Source organism: Sparus aurata, chromosome 16, assembly GCF_900880675.1.
Source record: "Sparus aurata chromosome 16, fSpaAur1.1, whole genome shotgun sequence".
Lineage (NCBI taxonomy): Eukaryota > Metazoa > Chordata > Actinopteri > Spariformes > Sparidae > Sparus > Sparus aurata.
Window position 1 is genome coordinate 7,830,902 of NC_044202.1, and position 19,552 is coordinate 7,850,453.

A 19,552-nucleotide genomic window follows, 5' to 3' on the forward strand; every position below is an offset into this window, starting at 1 on the left:
CTGCCTTACATTTTTAATTGAAAACTCCTGAACTCATTAGACCTACTTCAGAAAAATCGTACTTCTGGACCAGACTCTGCTCACATTCATTTTTACAGCCTTTATAACTGTAATAGGAGGAGCCTCCTGAAGGGTTGGTCATGATGATAAAAACTGAACTTTCACTTCTGTTTTTACAGACACACTGGAGCTGAATCACTGCAACCAGCTGCATTTGACTGAAACACTTCTACTGCAGGTGAGTTTGATTATATTTACCTTCATAATGCTAAAGTCAGATTAAAACAACAACAACTCAGAACTGTGAAGTTGGTCGATTATCGATTATTATTATAGATTGATGATTTGTGGGTTTTTTGCTTTCCTCCTGTGGATGATGGATTGCTTTCACTTTCTTCTCGAGGCTGAAAGCACACGCAGAACATTTCAAGTATCATATTTCATATTTTCAACCCTTTTTGTGTTTTTTGAGGAAACTATGCATCATTGGAAATCTGTCATTTTGAGTTAAACACATTGAACAACTCGTATGCACAGCAGGCTTTATTCTAGGATGCAAGGATCTTGCCTTTATCAGGGTGTTGTTGCCTGAAGCAGTTTCAGTTCATCTGCCATGTGACTGTGACATCACCATAATGACCAAGTATACAGAATATGAAGGCTTCTTTATCAGTCATCACTTTTATTTTTATTATTATTATGTATCATTTTTATTATTTATTTATTGTATTATTTATTATTATTATTTATTATTATTATTTATTGTTATTATTCTTGTTATTATAAATTATATTATTTATTAATTATTAATATTTTTATTATTATTATTATTATTATTATTGTATTTTTAAATTTATTTATTTGATGTGTTATCCTTTGAATGGAGAATAAATACAGCAGGCTCAAATATTAAAAACTCTACCATAATATCTAATCACAGTGCTGCATCCTCAGGTCTCCTCCATCATGTCTGCCGTCACATCCAGCCTGTCTAGAGATCAGCAGAACAAGTTGCTCTCCCTCCTCGGTCACGTCAGACTCCACCTGCTCTACAAAGCCAGCGTCCACGGCTTCACCGCTGCTGCTTTCCACGGCCACTGTGACAAACAGGGGCCCACCGTCATCGTCGCCTACAACGCTGCTGGGTTCGTCTTTGGGGCTTACACCTCCAAGGACTACACCCAGAGCGGTGGGGCCGTCAATGACGAGCAGGCCTTCCTCTACAGCATCAGTGCACAGGAGAACAAACCACTGAGGGTGGGAGGTATCAGCGGACAGTGTGCCTTCACAGATGTAGGCACAGGTCCGAATTATGGTGCTTTGGTGTTCCTGCATGAGGACAAACCCGCATTCCAGTCCAACCCGGGGACAAACTTCCACTTTCAGGCTGCAGCTCTGCACGGAGACGACTTGGTGCTGACTGAGTTTGAAGTGTATCGAGCTGAAGGTGCGTGACGATTAGCACGGACTCTTACTGAATATAGGAAGTTTATTTTATCCACACTCCTGCAGTCAACCTTTCAAGTAAATAATTGGTCCTTTTTTTTAGCTCATGACATGATTAAAATCTGCTAGTAAACTGACAAAGAATAGCAGTTTCTTACAGTGGACTGTAGTGAGCGCTGTCATGTTCAGTTAATCTATTTTCATTTATTTTCACTTGCAGGTTTAGGAGGTCTGCTGGCCAAAGCCTGGAGGAACGTGCAGTGGACTCCTGAGTATGTACACGTGAAGCCTTTAGTCCCAGGAACAAGTATTCAAGTAACTAAGAAGTTCCTTGGCATGTGATCCACTGTTGGACTCACAAGTGCCTTCTATTATCCCCCTATGTTAGATAAAACAGGATAAACTGCCCTCTGGGGTGCACAAAATATGGCAAAGTGCGCTCTCTTCACTAGGAATATATCATAACTTTCTGTGTGCTGATGGTGGCCAAAATGAAACGCTGCAAGTATTCAACCAAGCAAAGTCAGCACTGCAAGCCCCACCCAGTGCAGACTCTGTTCATTATCAGCTAAACTAGCCAAACCTCTTTAGTTACCGTGTTCATGATGTTTCTCTTCCCTCCAGGAAAAAGCAGCAGCTGATGAAGAAGATTCAGAGCTATCAGTCTGATATTAAAACAGTTAAACAAGCCCGGGTGGCGTTGGTGGGGCGCGTCGGGGCCGGCAAGTCCAGCTTCTTCAACTCCATCAGCTCAGCGTTTCGAGGCAACATGACATCCCAGGCCATCGCCGGTACAGCAGCCAGCAGTGTGACCACTCAGGTACCAGCACAGGATCTGTGGCCCTTCAGAGGGGCCTGACCCCTACGTAGGGTAAAGGGTCCAATAAAGGTTTCCAATCATTGACTACTTGCAAAGATGAATGAGTTTGTTTGATTAAGTTACACTTCATGTCTCTTCTGTAGTTCCGCACCTACACCATCACGGCAGGGAAAGGCGGTGGAGCCCTCCCTCTGATCCTGTGTGACACAATGGGGCTGGAGGAAAAACCTGATTCTGGTTTGGACATTGAGGACTTGGTCAACATCTACAAGGGTCACATAAAGGATCGCTACCAGGTCTTCTATATAACTACCTAATTTTCTACAGTTTCTTGTGTGACTGATTACGTGGTCCCAATGTTTCCACCTCTTGCTTCATGTTCGTCCTCAGTTCAGTCCCTCCGCTCCGATACTGGCGGATGCTCCAGGCTACAGGCAGAAAGTGACTCTGAACGACAAGATTCACTGTGTGGTTTACGTGGTCGACGCCAGCCAGGTCTCGATCCTCACACAAAAAATGATCGACAAGTTCGCTGCCATCAGGAAAAAGACCAACCAGCTGGGTGAGGAGTATAATAAAATAATTTTAGCATCTTTTTATGATGTTTTGTTCTAATTTGTGACAAAAACTGAAGTGTAAACACATGAACTATATTTCTTTCTTGCTGTAATAACTCACTTTCCTCCTAGGGGTCAGTAATCTTTCACTTTATCTTTCCGTCTATTTCAAATCTGCTCTTTTCTTTGTCTTCTGTTCTCTCTCGCAGGACTTCCTCAGATTCTGCTGATGACCAAAGTAGACGAGGCCTGTCCGCTGGTGGCAGAGGACTTAAAGAATGTTTATCGCAGTGTTTTCATCCAGAGAAAGGTTAAATAATCATACCGAGGTGGAAACCTCTTGTTCTTGTTTGTTTTCTATAACTTCATCCATCTACGTTTCTTTCTTTCTTTCAGGCCCGGGAGTTGAGCGAGTCTCTCGGCATCCCCCTGTCCTGTGTGCTGCCAGTGAAGAACTACAGCGAGGAGCTGGAGCTGGACCAGGACACTGACATACTGCTGTTTTCTGCCGTGGAGCAGATGCTGAACTATGCAGACAGCTTCTTTGAGAACCAGGTTGTTGAGGACCAAGAGGTGAATGATCAAGCGGAGCTCTACAGGTCCAGTGATCATCTCAAAGAAGACTTATCAGGACGCATTGTTTGAAAGACAGAAACTCAAAATAGTGAGTCGGTTGGTCAGATATATTCAGTAAACCATGTGTACAGGTGAATCCATTTATTTGTAGTTGTCTTTAATAGTCAGCAGTTTACATGCGACATCTAAAACATGCCCATCCTTCTTGGGGGCCTCAAACTGAGATTGTTTTGCTAACATTGAGTTTCAGATGTCTTGAAATGTTCGCAGATTAAGTATGTTTATACATTTAGCTCCTAATTGGGTGAATTTAGCCACTTCAGTTGTTTTATTTTCACTCACTATTTCTTTTTTGCCATGTTGATGCACGTTTCAACAGATTTCATCGACTTTTTCTGCACACTTCTGGGATATTCTAATAAAAATATTGTGCATCTATACACGCTGTTGTCATTATCTAGTCCACAAAATGTAAATAAAGGACAGATGTCGGATAATAACTTGTCTGGCGGTTGGTTTGTCAGCAGGATTACACAGAAACTACTGAACAGATTTCCACGAAACCTTTAGGGAGGATGGGTGTCGGCCCATTAACCTTTTGGCTTGGATCCGGATAAAGGGATGGATCCAAAACCTTATTTTACTCTCACTTACTTTAACATGGCGAGATAAAGAGTTTTTCAATGTTCTCGTTAACTCCTCGGGAAATAATAGATGGATCTTGATGGAAAAAAAACCCAAGTGTATTTAGGTGGCTGGTATCTATAGATCCCAGAGCTTATGTACTTTTGGTGGCAGGGTCCGCCACATGTAAACAAACTAAAACAGGATAAAATCGTGTTGTCCTTTAAGAGCAGTTTGTTCATGCAGTTTATTCAGTCATGAAAACAAATAGTTTGTTTATGCAGTTTGTTAAGGCATTTTCTTTACCATCTCTACATAGTGCACCTTTAAATTATGGTTCAGCAGTTATGAGCGGTTTAAAATTCAGAGTGATACAGTTATCAAGGTTGATATTGGAGTAACCTTAGGGTATTACAGTTTTATAAAAGGTTTATGCAGCCTTCTCCTCCCCTCCATCAGCCACTAGATGTCAGTCATAATTTCATAACCTCTGGTCTCCAGTTATGAAAACTTAGGCTGTTATGAAAAGATGATAAACTGATGTTGCACAACCGCATCCGGTCCAGCACGATCAACAAACTGCTGTTCTCAATTAGCTGATTTATTTATTTTTTTCCCCCCCGTGGTTATTTGTATACATGCATAGATTAAAAAAAAGTCAGAATGACGAAGCAGAAGTCGTGTGAAACCATCCCCTGAATGCAACCACACAATCAAATGAAACCACCAAGTCCACATGACAGAGGGCAGACGTCGGGTTTCCCTCGCAGCCAATCGCAGGAGTCGTGCAGTTTCGGTGCCGCCCCCCCTCTCGGCTCCGGTATAAAGAGTGTCGCAACGTTGCCAACAACAAACACTCGAGCAGACCCTGGACATACACACACACACGCTGAAGAGAGACTCAAAACACATCACTCACCGACATAATCACCTTTTATTTCTCCTCTCTCTCTCTCTGGGATTAATTTCGGATTTTGCAAAAATATGATTCCCGAGGAACGCTGCGGCTCCATCGAGAACAGGTGAGATTTTCATTTTCACTTCACTTTTATGAGCTTTTTTTAATGAGACATGAGCGTGAAAATCATGCGTGCAGAGATTTGCAGCAACGCATACTTAATATGGTTTAAACATCTGACATTGGACATATGAGATTACAACTTTAAAAGCTGCATGTGCATAAATCAATTTTGAGCTTTTGCACAGAACATCCCTGTCATGCTAATTTTAGGACTTGATTGCGCAATACTGTGCATGCATGTTGCCCACCCTGCAGGGAGGCTGCATGTGGACAGCTATGTTTATTTATAGTAGGCTTGAAGTCAATATTTTATGAATAACACGACTTGTGCATCAGGAAAGAAAGGCTCTATTTCTTTGTCATGCCTGGGAGAGAAGGCATCTTTAAGACCGAGCTGCAAAACAACCTGAAATGTTATGATGAAATGTACTTTTGGTGTCTCGTCACTTTAACACGATTTTATGCATTTGGTTGATACAGTATTGTAATGATTTATTAAAACACTGCAGCAGGTGTCCGACAGGACCAGTGTTCAGTCATTTATTCGATTACACAACACATAAGGCTGATGGTTCTGTCTGTCCCTCTCAGGATGCAGGCTGTGGGTCTGGCTCTGGAGGAGTTGCTGGTGACGGCTCAGAAACAAGACTGCCTGACTGTTGGCATCTATGAATCAGCCAAACTTCTCAATGCGTGAGTTGCATCTACTTCACAGCGCCCGTAGAGCAGAAAATAACTCCATCCCACACATAACTCATCCGTAACTTTTCCCTCCTGTCCTCCCTCAGAGACCCGGACAGTGTGGTCCTGTGCGTCCTGGCGGCCGACGACGCGGACGACGTGGCGCTGCAGATCCACTTCACCCTGCTGCAGTCCTTCTGCTGCGACAGTGGCCTCACCATCCTGCGGGTCTCGGGAGTCCGGCGGCTCCAGCAGCTGCTGGGAGCCGCGGATGCCAACAGAAACCAGGAGGAGCTCAGAGACCTCCACTGCATGCTGGTTACGGTGAGTTGACTCAGTCAGCAGAACAGCAGCTCTCTCTTATGTAACTGCAAGGCCGCAGTGGGAATGTAACCTTGCAGATTATTTCCATGCCATGGTTGAAATGCTGCTCCACACTTTTGGCTGAAGTGATTTTACTTTCTGGAACTTTTCAAAACAATTTCCTTGTTGCAAAACCTTCAAGCAGACTAATTCAACCGAAGCCTGAACCTGAATTTGATGTGTTTGATTCCCCAGAACCCCCAGGCTGATCACTGCAGGCTACAGGAGGTGGGGACCTACTGCCAGGAGAGCCGACGCCTGGACCAGTGGGTGCCCGAGCTGGTCCTGCAGGAGCGCTGAAGGGGCCCGGCACCCACATGCATGAACAGAAAAAAACAAAACAAACGGGAGCTTTCTGGGTTCAGATACTCATGAATCGTCGTTGCTCGTGCGGGGGATCGCCTGGAGAGGACTGGACTGTCCCGGGCTTTTTCTGACTGGTGACCGGCAGGAACCAAAGGACTCAGTGACATGTGATAAAGTCAGAGCGGAGACTGGTTCACGAAATCTGCTTTGTGCAAAAGATACAAACAGAAAATCAGATTCCCACTGTCAGTTAAAACAAACAACTAGATCCGAGCTTCTGTTTTTGCGCTTCCGTTCGGGTGTGACCATCAATCAGAGGAGCAGCGGCGTTAGAGAAAACGCGCCCACACCCCAACCTGGAATACCTGTGTGGTTTTCTACGGACCCCACAGGAATGCTGCGATGAAACTATGCCCAACATTCCTGCGTATTCCGCCATGGGAGAGTCCTTGGAGAGGAAAGGTGTGTGTTTGAATGCGTGGTATGCGGCGCACAATGCACGCGTCTTTCTTTAGAATAAAGACTTTGGGCGTGCGACGGCTGTGTGCATTCTTTAAAAAAAAAAAGAACAGCCGATCCGGCGGAGGAATCGTCGCCATAGAAACTGAAATGGAAATGATGTTTGAGTTTGGGTTTATTCAACCCCCCCCCCCCCCCCCCCCCCCCCCCCCCCCCCCCCCCCCCCACCCCAAAAAAATACATGATGGTGACTTTGGGTCTGCAGAGTGAAGTGTGTCGACTGTAAATTCTCATTGCGCTGCAACAGAAGTCACAGTTCAGTGTCTCTGTGCCTTCAGGAGTGCTGCTTCTTTGATAAAATGCCACCATGAGCTGTAATTTATTGACTGTGTGAGTTCATTGTGTCGCTATTTATGGTCTAATTTTTGTGCTCAATAAATTATTGTATTCATAACTCACGGCCTTGTGTTGTCAAGATGTCTGCGCTCAGATTTCAAAACAAAAGCAAATGTGTGCGTAATGAAACCGGCACTGCAGCTGAGTCACGCAACTGCAGTCAACACCTGGGTTCAAGTCATGGAAAAAAAAAAGAAAAAAAAAACATGCGCACGGGCCAAGGTCTTTGTCAGGAGCATTACACCTTTCTTTGTAGTAAACAAAAGTGTGCGATGAGAGGGAAACCGGGGTGGAGACAGAAACTTCTCTGTGGTGGAATCAAACAGGCAAAACAAGCTGATGCGGACCTGCCGTCCCTGCGAGTCGAGCGGGCGGAGGGTGGGAAAAGTCTCAGGAATGATGCTCGGACAGTTTCTTCCCAAGCAATTTGCATTTTAGATTTAATTCATGCCACGCCGCGCAGTTAAACTTGCACATGCACGGTCCTGATAGGGAGCCAAATCATTTGCAAGACGCGTCCCAGAGGAACCCCACCCATGACGCTCTAACTCCACATGATCAGGTGTTTCTGTCCTCCCCCGTGCCCTCCTTTCACTCCGCTCTCACATGTCTGTGCGCGGCTCAGGCTGCACAACAGAAAGAGTGGGAACATTCAGGCACATGGACCTCCCATTTGTTTACCACTGGCTGGACAGGGGCGTGACAGAAGAGGGGGGACGCACCTGTGATTGGCTGCGTTTCATCCACCCTCAGTGTGATTGGCCTGGACTCGCAGAGGGGTTGGTTTGAAACTTGGAGGAAACTCGTGACTGTTGAGTCAGTGCTGCAAAGGGCAGACAGACGGGCCGAGACAGAGGGCCTGCAACAATGACATTCCTGTCAAATTATCCAAATGGGAGGTTTAAAGTAGCCGTGATCTTTTGTTTACTCTTTCTGCAGCAAATTCCCATCTTTGTACTGCACACCCTGTACCTATTAGAACACAGAGCATGTGTGTCCATGTGCATACCTCCACAAAAAACACCTCCTACTCAAGGCTGCACAATTAGGCAAATACAAACACTGAATAATCATTTGCAAGAATGCTGGAAGAAGCTCTTACTCATGCCATACTAATGTTGAAGTTAATGTGAGTTTCTGACTTGTAACAAGCAGAATTTCAACTCTCAAGTCCCAATTATGAGCCAGAAACTCAGCTTTTTGTCCAATATGTCCAATTTGGCCTTAGCTAATGTGGTTTGAAGGAACGAAAAAGCCTAAAATAAGGAATATATGATAATTAAATAAAGTTAAAAATTAATACATTAATAAATCAAATGAAAAATGTGTGGCAAATTAATAAAAACAGAGGCAAATTGAAACAAAAATGTCAATTTATGTCCATAATGTGAAAGTTCCAGATCTATGTATGGATGCCTCACATGAATCAATGGCATTATTATGAGACACAAATTTAAAGGATGTGGAGTACATGCTGATGTTCTCCAAACTTTTTACCATCAGCACAATCTTAGCTTAGCGTGCTAACAATTGCAAATTAGGAGTAAACACAGAGCAAAGGGAAGGCTGAGGGGATGCTGTTGCAGGTGTTTGGCCATAAACCAAAGTATTAAATGGATTTTGACCCGATGATGACACCACAGGTAATATTAAATTAAAAATATTTGTCATCTGGGAACCATGGATGTCTGCAGAAAAAACTTGAATATATCCAGTAGAACATATAACGCAAGCACGTTTGTTATTATATCATCTTTTTATTAATGTTATCTACTTCTCAATATCATCTTTTTAACAGCAATATCCACAAAATATTAACAGTGTGCAAGAAAACATGAGTTATGGCACATCAGAGAACAGTTACAAAAAATAGATATATTTTCTTCATAATCAATCAAGGCAAAAAGATACATATACTGTATGCATACACAGGAGATCAGAACACAAAAAGATGAGTCTCGGGAAGGGCTCAGAGCTGATTCGGCGATGCGTGATTTCAGAAGTCAGCCGGTGAGGAGCCTCAACTCTCCCCACCTGACCTGAAATCCACTTCACCGGGCTCGCTTTGCGTCACAACACCAGTGGATTTCCATCTCGAGCCGTGTGTTCTGCTTTAACACTGTTCATTCTGTTGATCTGATCACCCCCAAGACCAGCATTAACACAATATACGCCACTATAAGGCAAACTAACGACCGGTCAATCAAACTGTCAGTCGAACAGGCAATTCAGGCCGACTGTCTCTGATTGTACGCCCAACCAGCTATGGAATGATTGGAAAAAATAAAACAATAATGATAAAAATTAGCGTCCGTCAGACAACTCTAGGACAACATCAGTGTGTGTGTGTGTGTTGACATGTATGCATGCTGGCAAATCTTTTGCAGTTGTAACTCTCTTTGACAGAAGCTGCATCTTGCAAAGGAATTACAAGGAACTGCGTTTCCTTTTCCACGAAGGAGCTATTTCCTCAATCCTACAGCGGTTCAGAGAAAGGTCGGCGAGAGAAAGTAGTTCCTGGATTAGTAACACTGTGTTGTTCCCTGCCCGTCACTGCAGGTTGCACTCTAACGATCACTTCAGATATCTCTACAGATGAGACACAGGAATTTAATCAATTTAAATGAATAGTTTGGAATTTTTTGCTGCTTAGCTTAGCTTAGCTTAGTTTAGCATAAAGACTCGAAACAGGGGAAGACAGCTAGCCTAGCTCTGTGAAGAAAGCTCAAGTGGAACTGGGACTTATTGGATGTTATTAGGGTTTATTTCAATGGCAGCTTTCTGTGTTCATGAAGCGATCAGCATTAAACTTTGTTGAAATCACTAAGGTTTCAGATCCTTGCAGCAAACGCTGCATTGGATGCCGATTCATCTCTGAAGGTGAAGAGTGAACCTCACGAACTTGCTTCATGTTTTCATAACCAGACCAATGAACCAACACGCAGCACTAAGTTGCAGAAGCCATTGGAACAGAGGCTAGGCTAGACTAACCAAATATGGCAACTTGCATCTCTAAAGCCAGCTAATCAATTGTTTAATCTGTACCAGAACCAAACGGAGGGGCTATAAGCAGCACTATTCTCTGCCGCTCGCCGGGCAACTTCATAATGATGACATGACTCCAATAAGAAATGGCTGGCTGTTTCCCTGTTTTGAGTGTTGAAGCTCAGCTAAGCTAACCCGCTGCTGGCTTTAGCTTCATACTGAAGAGGCAGATATGAGAGCGGTTATCGATCCCTCTCAATTGACTCTCTCTATTTCCCAAAATGTCAAACTATTCTTTTTGGCCTCTAAGGCTTAAATGTGCGGTGGAAATACAAGCTGCTAAACCAATGTGGCTGAGTCAGACATGAAACAGAAAAAGAAAATGTTTGCAGGAAGAGAATTTGTCATCCCTGTGACTGTTTTTGGGGGGCTACGATTGGTCATCGCGTCAAAAAATAGCTTCCCACACTGCAGCTGAACAACTTTAGCTTGTGACAGAATCCTTTTCCACTGCTCTGACCTCGGACTGATGAAATGAGAGCGAGCGGAGGCCATACGTGCCGCTCTGACTCACACGGCGTCACATGACCTCTCCTCCAGTCAGACTCACCCTGACCTGGATTTGCGGGACTTCAGTACAGTAACATTACTATGTGACACTCTGCACAGCACCGGAGGCACTGTGTGTTCATACACACTGTCTCTGACATATACACACTCACTCACACTCACACACACAAATGCGTGCACCTCTATTTTCTCTCCTCTGCCCACCGCTCTGCCGAATCATCCTTTTTAGCTACCAAACACGAGCAACCCCCACACACATGCACACACACGCCCGCCCTCAGCCCTCTCCGTGGCCGTCCTCCAGCTCCTGCTCGCTCTTGCTGTTTGGAACAAAAGGCAAATGAGTGATGAAGCCGGGCTTTGTATCAGGAACCATCGCCTACGTCAAACAAACAGCGATGTTAATTAGCAATTTGACCCTGATTTGAATTGTAAATTAGTCATTTCGGGGTTTTTTTATGTAAGAAATTGTTTTTCACATTTTAGGAAATGTGCTCACTCGCTCTCTCGCCGGGAAAGTGGATTTCTCCCTCGTGTCTGTGCCGTAAATACGAAAGCTAAAGGCAGCAGTCGGTTAGCTTAGCTTAGCTTAGCATAGAGACTGTAAACGGGGAAACATTTAGCCCGGCTTTGTCTAAACTTGACCAAAACATTTGTCTACCAATAGCTTCACTCAAATAGCTACAAACACTGGTTGGTGTTAATGTGGCGAGCTAGCAAACGCCAGTTAACCGCTAGCTAACATGAAGGGTTACATGTAATTCAATGCAGTAAAAATGCTACGAAAAGCTACTTATTGGAGGTTAAGACATTTTTTTTAAGTCAACCCTAACGGCGGTGATTCCTCAACCCAATCAAACAGCGACTAGGATGACGGTCTGGTATGTGTGTGGCTAATATGCTCAACTTTCATGTCGCGTTGGTAGCGGTGATATGTCGTTTAGGGAGACACTGACAATCAGGTGTTTTAGCCGTTTCCAGTCCAGTTTTTGCTACGCTAAGCTAACTGGCTGCAGACCGATTAAGGGTACGGACACAAAAACTTTTTTCAATGTGGTATTTTTGCAAGTTGTCCCCAGTGGACTGTCTGCTTTTCAAAACTCACCCTGACTCCCAGAAGTCACAGGTGGCTCTTAATGACCTAGTGATTAGAGAAGAGAAAGAGCAGTGGGTTCAACTCCCCCAACAGTCCATCAGCAGCAGTAAGCCCTGTCCAAATGGCTCCACCCTGCTCTGTCACTGTAGGTCTCTCCTGACAAAAAGCCTCAACTATATGCTCACATGTAAATACACAACAAAGCATCTTCCTTTCAGCAGCAACCGCCAAAAGCAGCTCTCAACGCCGAGCCATACCACTGCTCTATCAAACCTTAAAGAAACAACTGCAAGAGCGAGGGGGTGTGCGTTATGTGCGTTATGTGCGCTGTCCTCGTTGCCCGTCGACCACCAAAACCAATGGAAAACTTGCGGGCTGCTCTGGTGTTAAAGGAGAGATCAGGAGGTTGGTTTTTGCCACCGAAATGAGGTCCCATGTTGATTCATCCTCTAGCAGGATATGATCCAAAACCTAACAGGGCTTTTAGTGTCTATCTGGCGTTACTCTAATATATCCTCATCAGGCGTTTTGGATGTGTATCTGTGGTTGAAACCATCCTCCACTATCTCAGGCCTCTTAGACCTGAATGACGCAAAAAAAAGAGAAAATGATAAGAAATGAAGACAGACATGATCCTGACTGACAGAACAGAATAAGTAGTACTAAAAAAATCCAACATACACAGAGAGGGGGATTCTGTGTTTTAGATTTTGTATCTTACAAACACTGTACAGGGTAATACTCAACTGACCAGGTTCCATGGACTCCATAGAAAGAAGAAACTCAGAAAATAAACCCAAAACAGCTACTCTTCAACTTATCACTTCTGCACATGTCTGAAAGAAAGTTTATACACTTAGTTTGTTTCTCTTGACTTCATTTTTTTTTTTTTTTTAATCACGTCGTCTTCAGTTTTTACAATCAAGTTTGGTTTGTCAGAGAAGAGGAGGAGGAGCATCGCGGAGGAGAGGTGGAAAAACCGAGGGGGGGGGGGACGATTGCTGGCTCTGATCCCCGACCAGTTTTTTAAGCTCACGTTAAAGCGAGCTCTTCTCACTGGAGAGACTTTAAAGACTGGTAAAGCCAGGTCGCATCTATGATAATCTGATTTAAATCCAAAGTGTATCCTTTTTCTCGACTGCAGAGGCAAACAAAACAAACGCCTCCGTCTTTTTCTTCACTTCACTTCCAATTTATGACTGGAGAAGGCGGGAAAAGGGCGCTTCACTTTTAAACTTTTTGTTTTCTCCTCCGGCCTTAAGGTCCTCGCAGACTGATTCTCAGTCTGTCTGCGACCTCGCCCTCTCTCAGGGTAAAGCACAGGGAGGCTTGATGTACAGTAGAAACCTTTGTTTAAGATCCTAGCAGGTATCTGGTTAGGCGTAACCCCCTAGAACACAACCAGGCCCCCCCTGTCGTTTCATTAGCATTTAGTGCCAGACAGGAAGAGTAACCTGATTGGCCAGGGGCGACACCTACGTCAAAGCTAAACATTGGAAGAAAAAAAAAAAAAGTACAGTTTTATCTTTTCTGTTAAGTAATGCTTCAACAAAATATCAAAACATACATTGAGTTCACAAACAAGTATCTCTTAAGAAAAATGCAGTAAACGTCCAGGGTTAATAGCTTGAGTTCTGTGTAGAGCAGTTCACTATGTTACCCTCATAGGTGCAGATCTGAGGTCAGCCCAGACATCGATTTTTAAACCAACAGCAGCCGCGGCGAAGCTGCCGTGGAATCGGTGACGGCAGATCGGCATCTAGAGACGACTTTCTGTACATGTTGGCACAGCTGGAGGTTTGGCCAAAGGCTGCGGACGGCCAAAGTGAGGCCACAGGCAGAGAAGGTCTGTTCATACAGGTTCTGGGTGGGAACATGCTATAGCCCGAGAAAGGCAAAGGCTTCAGCCGCTCGCTCCAAAACGACCTGCCATGATTTTAGCACTGGCAGGCCGGAGGGCAAAGCTCCCAGACCTTTTTTTTCTTTTTTATAACAGCCTTTGAAAAATAAAAAGCATTTTACTGAGCTTTTAACGGGACACCAGCTCGTGTTTGGCACGACTGGCAGGAGCGCCTACCATCCTTTTTATCTGTTGCCCACATGCATCCTCCCACTCCTTGCCTATGGCACTGCTGTCCATCCTTCACCCAACCCCCTTACTTCATGACAAAAGAAGGAGAGAAAATCCCAGTTTCCTACCGATTATTAATGTCCAAATCCCTTTTTTTTGTTTTCAAGTTAAACTGACACTTGTAGTTAATTTACCAGCATACATGAATATTACCAAAGCACCTTGGATCATACTCAGTGATATACTGATCTCAGCCACTGTGAGAAACAAGAAAACCTGCCCCCTAGCTGTGGCTCAGGGGTATGGCGCTTTTCCAGAGTGGCTATTTTTGGGAGTGTGTCTTGTGTTTGTGTTGTACTAGATGGGATGCATCAAGTGTGTGTGTGTGTGTGTGTGTGTGTGTGTGTTTGCATGTCTCAGGAAGGATCAATTGAAGTATTGAGCTTGAGAGTGTGTGTGTGCATGTGTGTTTATGTATGTGTGTGTGTGTGTATATGTGTGTGTATGAGGGCAGGAGGAATGTAGTGCGGCTATAGGATGATGCAAGGTTTCTTGTCCTTGAAAGGGTTTTCGGAGGTGGGAACCCCAACCAGCAGAGGGTCGCTACGAGCGTGCTGCTCACAGTAGCTCATCAGGTCCGCCGCTGCTTTAGACACCTAGAGGGGGAAGGGAGGGGGAGACAAGAGGAAGGTGGAGGAAACAAGAGGAGAAAAAAGACAGGGGGGACAAAGAGAAAGGTATCAGGAGATGATAATCACGCTCACACGTACAGGAACGCAGCAGTGAAGCGCCGTCCCACCTTGATGCGTTCAATCCCTGCCTCGATCCTCAGCTGTTCCACCAGTTTCCTGGCCTGGGCGATATTATTAGTGGTAGACATACTGATCCATCAGACTGCACCAACACAGGAGAAAACTGAATGAGAGAGAGGGAGAGAGAGAGAGAGAGAGAAAGAAAATGTTTACAGTGCCAGACAATGATGGATGATTTCATTAACTATGCACGGGCTGGGCGAGTCCTCGGCACTAAAAATATACTTGGGAGCAAAGTTTTACATGTTTGTGCGCAAGTAGGACCAGTTTTAGCAGATCATCCAGGTGACATGCAGGTGAGATGTGAGGTCTGGCTTGCATATAAAATACTTAGATTATGTAATATATACAGTATTTAAAAAAAGGTAGCATAAAGGATACATTTGCTGAGGTAGGTCAAAGTTCACAGTATTTTCATTGCAGAGGGAAATATTGCAAATAATATGTAATATTCATTTATTGTTTTCATCTGTTATCTTAATCGCAATAATTTGATGTATTATTGATCCAATAACACGATAAATATATACTCTAACAAAGGACATTTCCTGCATAATGTGTACTTTTATTTTTGCTACTTTATGAATGATGACACTTCTGCTTAAGTCAGTGTTTATTTGAAATGCTACACTGATTTGTGAGCTGTGTCACCTTTTACCTTATCAGTAGTTTCTATCAGGTGATCGTTTGGCCTCAGCTGTGGAGTTACAGCACCACTATGAGGCGACCACATGATGGTGCAACACTTTCGACGAGCAGCTTCACGGTCAGACTACATTCAGGATTCAGGAAAACTAAGGATGGAGCCGTTTCAAAAACAGCTTCAACAATATTATCTATGTTTGTCGTCCGTGTTGAATATCCTCCAAGCTTTTTAATATGTTGTAGTCGGACACAAAGACACACAGAGACAAGAGAGCGTTACCTGGCGGCACAATCGTGGCGAGGACGATCTGAGCGGTGCAGCGGACAGTTGCCAAGTCAGGAGCAGGTCAGAGCTGAACTCACATTGGCTTGTCTCTGTGGAGAACAACAAACATGCTAAACATTTCAAAATATCAGTTTCATTTGTAGTTTTTTGTAACTTAATATGGGGGATTTTTCTGTTGTTTTAGTACTGAGAGTGAAATCTGCGTTGAAGGCATCTGCTGGAGAGTGACTAAGGTTCCTATGGTGGCAGTTGAAAACAAGAAAAAGGGCTCTATCTAGTTCCTGTGTTTGGTTTGTAAAAACATGGCGGTGCAAAATGGCGGGCTCCATGGAAGACACCCCCCTTCCTGTAGTTTAATGTACGCAAATTACTTACTTACATTATGTGATTTAAGTTGCGTGACTTACATTGGCATATTACATGACGTTACAAGACTGAATGTTGTTATTTCATCCCAAAGTATGAGCTTATCCTAAACTTAACTGAGTAGTTTTGGTTCCTAAACCTAACCGAGTGCTGTAGTTACTTGGAAAGTGTAACCCGATATTACATTTATTGCTACCGTGGAGCCCTTCATGTGCAAATCCGACAATAGAGAGTTAGGTAGAGCGCCACAGTTTGAAGTTGAAGTACGCTGAGCAAGCTGCCGTATTTGGCAAATTGGTAGTAAAGACGTATTGCCCAGATCGTCCACACTGGACCTTTACTGCAGGCAACTTTGAGTGGGGATAACTGCTGAGTTTGGTTAGAAAAACATCAAAACCAACCCAAGTCAACAGACATTTCAAGAGAAGAATGTATCATCATCACAATATCTGTCACCACAACTTCCCAAAGCACCACTGACACCACCTTACTGACCCCATGTAGGACACAAGGAGCTGTAGAGTCCAAAACTCACTTAAAAAACCTCCAGTTCATTTCGTTTACGCGTCTCTTAGTACAGAGTAGAAGTTTCCCCACCGGTAAGTACAATCAAACACACCTCGCTCCTCACATTCATCACCCGGAGTGCGTCTCTCACTCTGTCTCTCTGTCTGTCGCCCTCTCTCTCTCTCCCGGGAAGAGAGTCCTGCTTTAATTACTCCGACTGTGGAGTAGCTCAGAGATTCATGTCTGTAATTAGGGCTTTTGTGCGTGTGTGTGCGAGAGAGAGAGAGAGAGAGAGAGAGAGAGAGAGAGAGAGAGAGAGAGAGAGAGAGGAGACACCTGATGAAACTCTCATTCTGAATCCTGATCCTAATCTTAACCCTGAGACAAAATCCTAACTCCAACCAAACCTTCGGAAGCAAAACCGAGCCACTTTTCAGGGTGATTTACAATTTTTATATTCCAGAGGCCACATTTCTACAAATTTGTCGTACTGACTTCATGCTTCATGTTTACGACCGTGACTTTCACATCAGGAGGTGGAGGAGTTAAGCGAGAAAGGTGACCGCAGTCTGGAACTTGTTTTAACATTTGTAAGCCACACACCACATCGGGACATCTCTAGTCATGTTTGTAGTGACCAAATGTTTTTTTTTTTGTACGGTTCGGTTTGGTTTTTGTACCTAACCCTAAGCAAATCGTTGAAAGTTAAACATAAAGCCTCCACATAAAGAAATGTAAAGTTTCAACATCAGCTGCTGTTGACAGTCAAAAAAGAGGCATCAGCATTGGAAATGATTCAAACAGTGATCTAACCTCTACATGCCTGACCTGAATGTTACCCTAAACGTCACCAAAACACACGTTTTAACACTGAAACATAACGGTTCACCATCTGAGGAGCTGCTCTTCGTCCCTAAATAGAAGGTGTCAGTCATGTGTCAGTGTGTGAGCAGATGTACGTGTTTACTACAAGAACACACACCTACAGACACACTTTTCCACCTCAACATACATTCTCATTATCTGTCAGGAGTGTCCCTGAATCACCCCCACATGCAGCATCAGTGACAACACAAGACTAAAGATATGAACAACAACCAAAAAAAAGGGAGTTGGTGCTCTTATTTTGTCGTCAAACCCCAAAATAGGATCTGCTTCCTCTAAAAATAACAACTAATTTTAACAACACAATCTTCCAGAGACAGTAGATCTTTTGTTTTTCTTTTAACAAGTGAGCTGTGAAACCAAATCTAAAAAGGTGTTTACGCACATATTCTACTCATAAGAAGGTGTCACCTGCAGGGACAGCATCCATAAATCACTTCTCCTACACACAAACACACACACACACACACCTAACTCATATCATAAACCCACTGCTTTCATTTCTCCAGCCTGTTGATTTTTCAAACTTTCTGCTGTGGCGCATTCCGCGCTGACAGAAGGAAGCTGTACCCTTAAAAAGAAAAAAAGGAAAGAAAGAAAGAAAAAAAAGGAAAAGCAGCACAAACATGAATTCCTGCCCCTCCACGGCCAAATCTCTCCTCTCCTACGCCCCCAGATTGAAAACACTTTCTCGCAAAGCCGATGCACAGAAGCAGAAAAACCAACACAAGCAGCTCGTTTGTCTCGGCCTGGACCAGAAAAACATCACCAGAGCCGGACAGGGCCCGGTCAGCCGAGCCAGCCGAGCCAGCCGAGCCCACAGCCGCTCACAAGACGCGCAAAACTGCATCAATCCTTATTGATCCTAGCTGCTCCCGAGCGCCGATCGGGGCCTGCGGTTCGGAGCCATGTCCTCCGCTATAGGCCCCTCGCTCGCTGCTCCACCGTGTGAAAACACAATGCGGGCATTTTGATGGATAGAACAGCATGTCCCCTCTCTCCCATGGCTATCTACACTCCACACACACACACACACACACACAGACGGGCGCGCACATACATACGCACAGGCGCGCAGGCACAGGCAGACCTTGTGCACATTATCAAAACCAGAGATATTTTTCCCAAGTGGAGACCAGACTAGACCGCTTCAGGTCTGCAAAACAGGCCCCTGATTGTTAGCCGTGGGAGCAGGGTGGTGACATGTTTGGAGGGAGGCAGGCTCCAGCAGCCAGTACGAACCCATCCAGCGACAATGGGCACAAGACCGGAGCGCATGCCTTTATGTTCCGCTATTATGCAAATTGATCGGCATACGGCCTACATCAGCACATAAAATCCAGAGAGGGGTTCTTTCTTTCTGTCTTTTTGTTTTTGGATACAGTAGCTTGTGCGTCCTCAAGTCCAGCCGAGCTGTAGGAAATCTTCCACTGACCCTGTCCCCAGTCCTCCCCACCCTCTCTGCCGGCAAAGGGCTGGGGAAAACCGGATTCGTGACACTGATGAAGCCCCTCTCCGCTGCAGCCGCCCTCGGTGGCGAGAAGCCGGGGTTGCAGAGGCGCACAGACGCGTTACAATTATTATACACAGGGAGAAAAAATACCCGAATATCTCCAAACTCACCTCCGAATGCGCTGTATTGGTGATTTAAAGGGCCAGATCCGCTGGTTTCTCACCCTCTCTGCTCGCTCACTCCCCGTCTTCACCGAGCCAAACGCCTCCCCCTCCGTTGCCAGTGTCTGTCCACTCCTCTATACCCCCCCCCCCCCCCCCCCCCCCTCCCTCTCTCCCTCCCTCCATTCCCTTCGCTTCCTCCCTTCCCTTCCCTTCCTCCCTTTCTCCTTCTCCCTCCCTCCCTCCCTCCTTTCATCCGATCTGGTGACAGCACCTTTAACACGGGGGCTCCAAAACAAACACTCTCGGATGTTCGCACGCCCAAATCGCACGAATTCATCCAAGAGTCCGGATGGAAATAAGATCCAGTTCTGTCCCATTAGGGGAAGAATGCGCTGCTTTGTTCGGGACCAGTAAGGTCTTGTGACACCCTCCTTAAATCTGGAAATGTGGTGGATGTTTTGAA

The 19,552-nt window shown here is 44.7% G+C and overlaps 3 protein-coding genes across 5 annotated transcripts; 2 read left to right on the forward strand and 1 right to left on the reverse strand.

Annotated features, from left to right (window-relative positions):
* The first annotated feature begins 188 nt into the window (after nt 1-188).
* On the forward strand, nt 189-3,899 carry LOC115597299 (interferon-induced protein 44-like). Its single transcript, XM_030443105.1, has 8 exons — nt 189-238; nt 955-1,447; nt 1,667-1,718; nt 2,071-2,266; nt 2,410-2,562; nt 2,657-2,828; nt 3,033-3,133; nt 3,220-3,899. Exons 2-8 carry the CDS (start codon nt 967-969, stop codon nt 3,466-3,468), a joined length of 1,404 nt encoding a protein of 467 aa, XP_030298965.1. The 5' UTR covers nt 189-238; nt 955-966; the 3' UTR covers nt 3,469-3,899.
* Nucleotides 3,900-4,825: 926 nt separating this feature from the next.
* LOC115597300 (growth arrest and DNA damage-inducible protein GADD45 beta-like) lies at nt 4,826-7,053 on the forward strand. The gene is made up of 4 exons (XM_030443106.1): nt 4,826-5,045; nt 5,636-5,737; nt 5,833-6,049; nt 6,284-7,053. Exons 1-4 carry the CDS (start codon nt 5,008-5,010, stop codon nt 6,386-6,388), a joined length of 462 nt encoding a protein of 153 aa, XP_030298966.1. The 5' UTR covers nt 4,826-5,007; the 3' UTR covers nt 6,389-7,053.
* Nucleotides 7,054-8,986: 1,933 nt separating this feature from the next.
* Nucleotides 8,987-19,226, reverse strand: gng7 (guanine nucleotide binding protein (G protein), gamma 7). Of its 3 annotated transcripts, none has more exons than XM_030443804.1 (4): nt 19,096-19,226; nt 15,709-15,803; nt 14,771-14,886; nt 8,987-14,627 (listed from the first exon to the last, which is right to left on the reverse strand). In XM_030443804.1, the coding sequence occupies exons 3-4, from the start codon at nt 14,849-14,851 to the stop codon at nt 14,502-14,504; spliced, it is 207 nt and encodes a 68-aa protein (XP_030299664.1). In that variant the 5' UTR covers nt 14,852-14,886; nt 15,709-15,803; nt 19,096-19,226; the 3' UTR covers nt 8,987-14,501. The 3 variants fall into 3 exon arrangements, with proteins under 3 accessions (XP_030299664.1, XP_030299665.1, XP_030299666.1); XM_030443805.1 differs by lacking the exon at nt 19,096-19,226 and adding an exon at nt 18,908-19,089; XM_030443806.1 differs by lacking the exon at nt 19,096-19,226 and adding an exon at nt 18,563-18,891.
* Nucleotides 19,227-19,552: the final 326 nt, after the last annotated feature.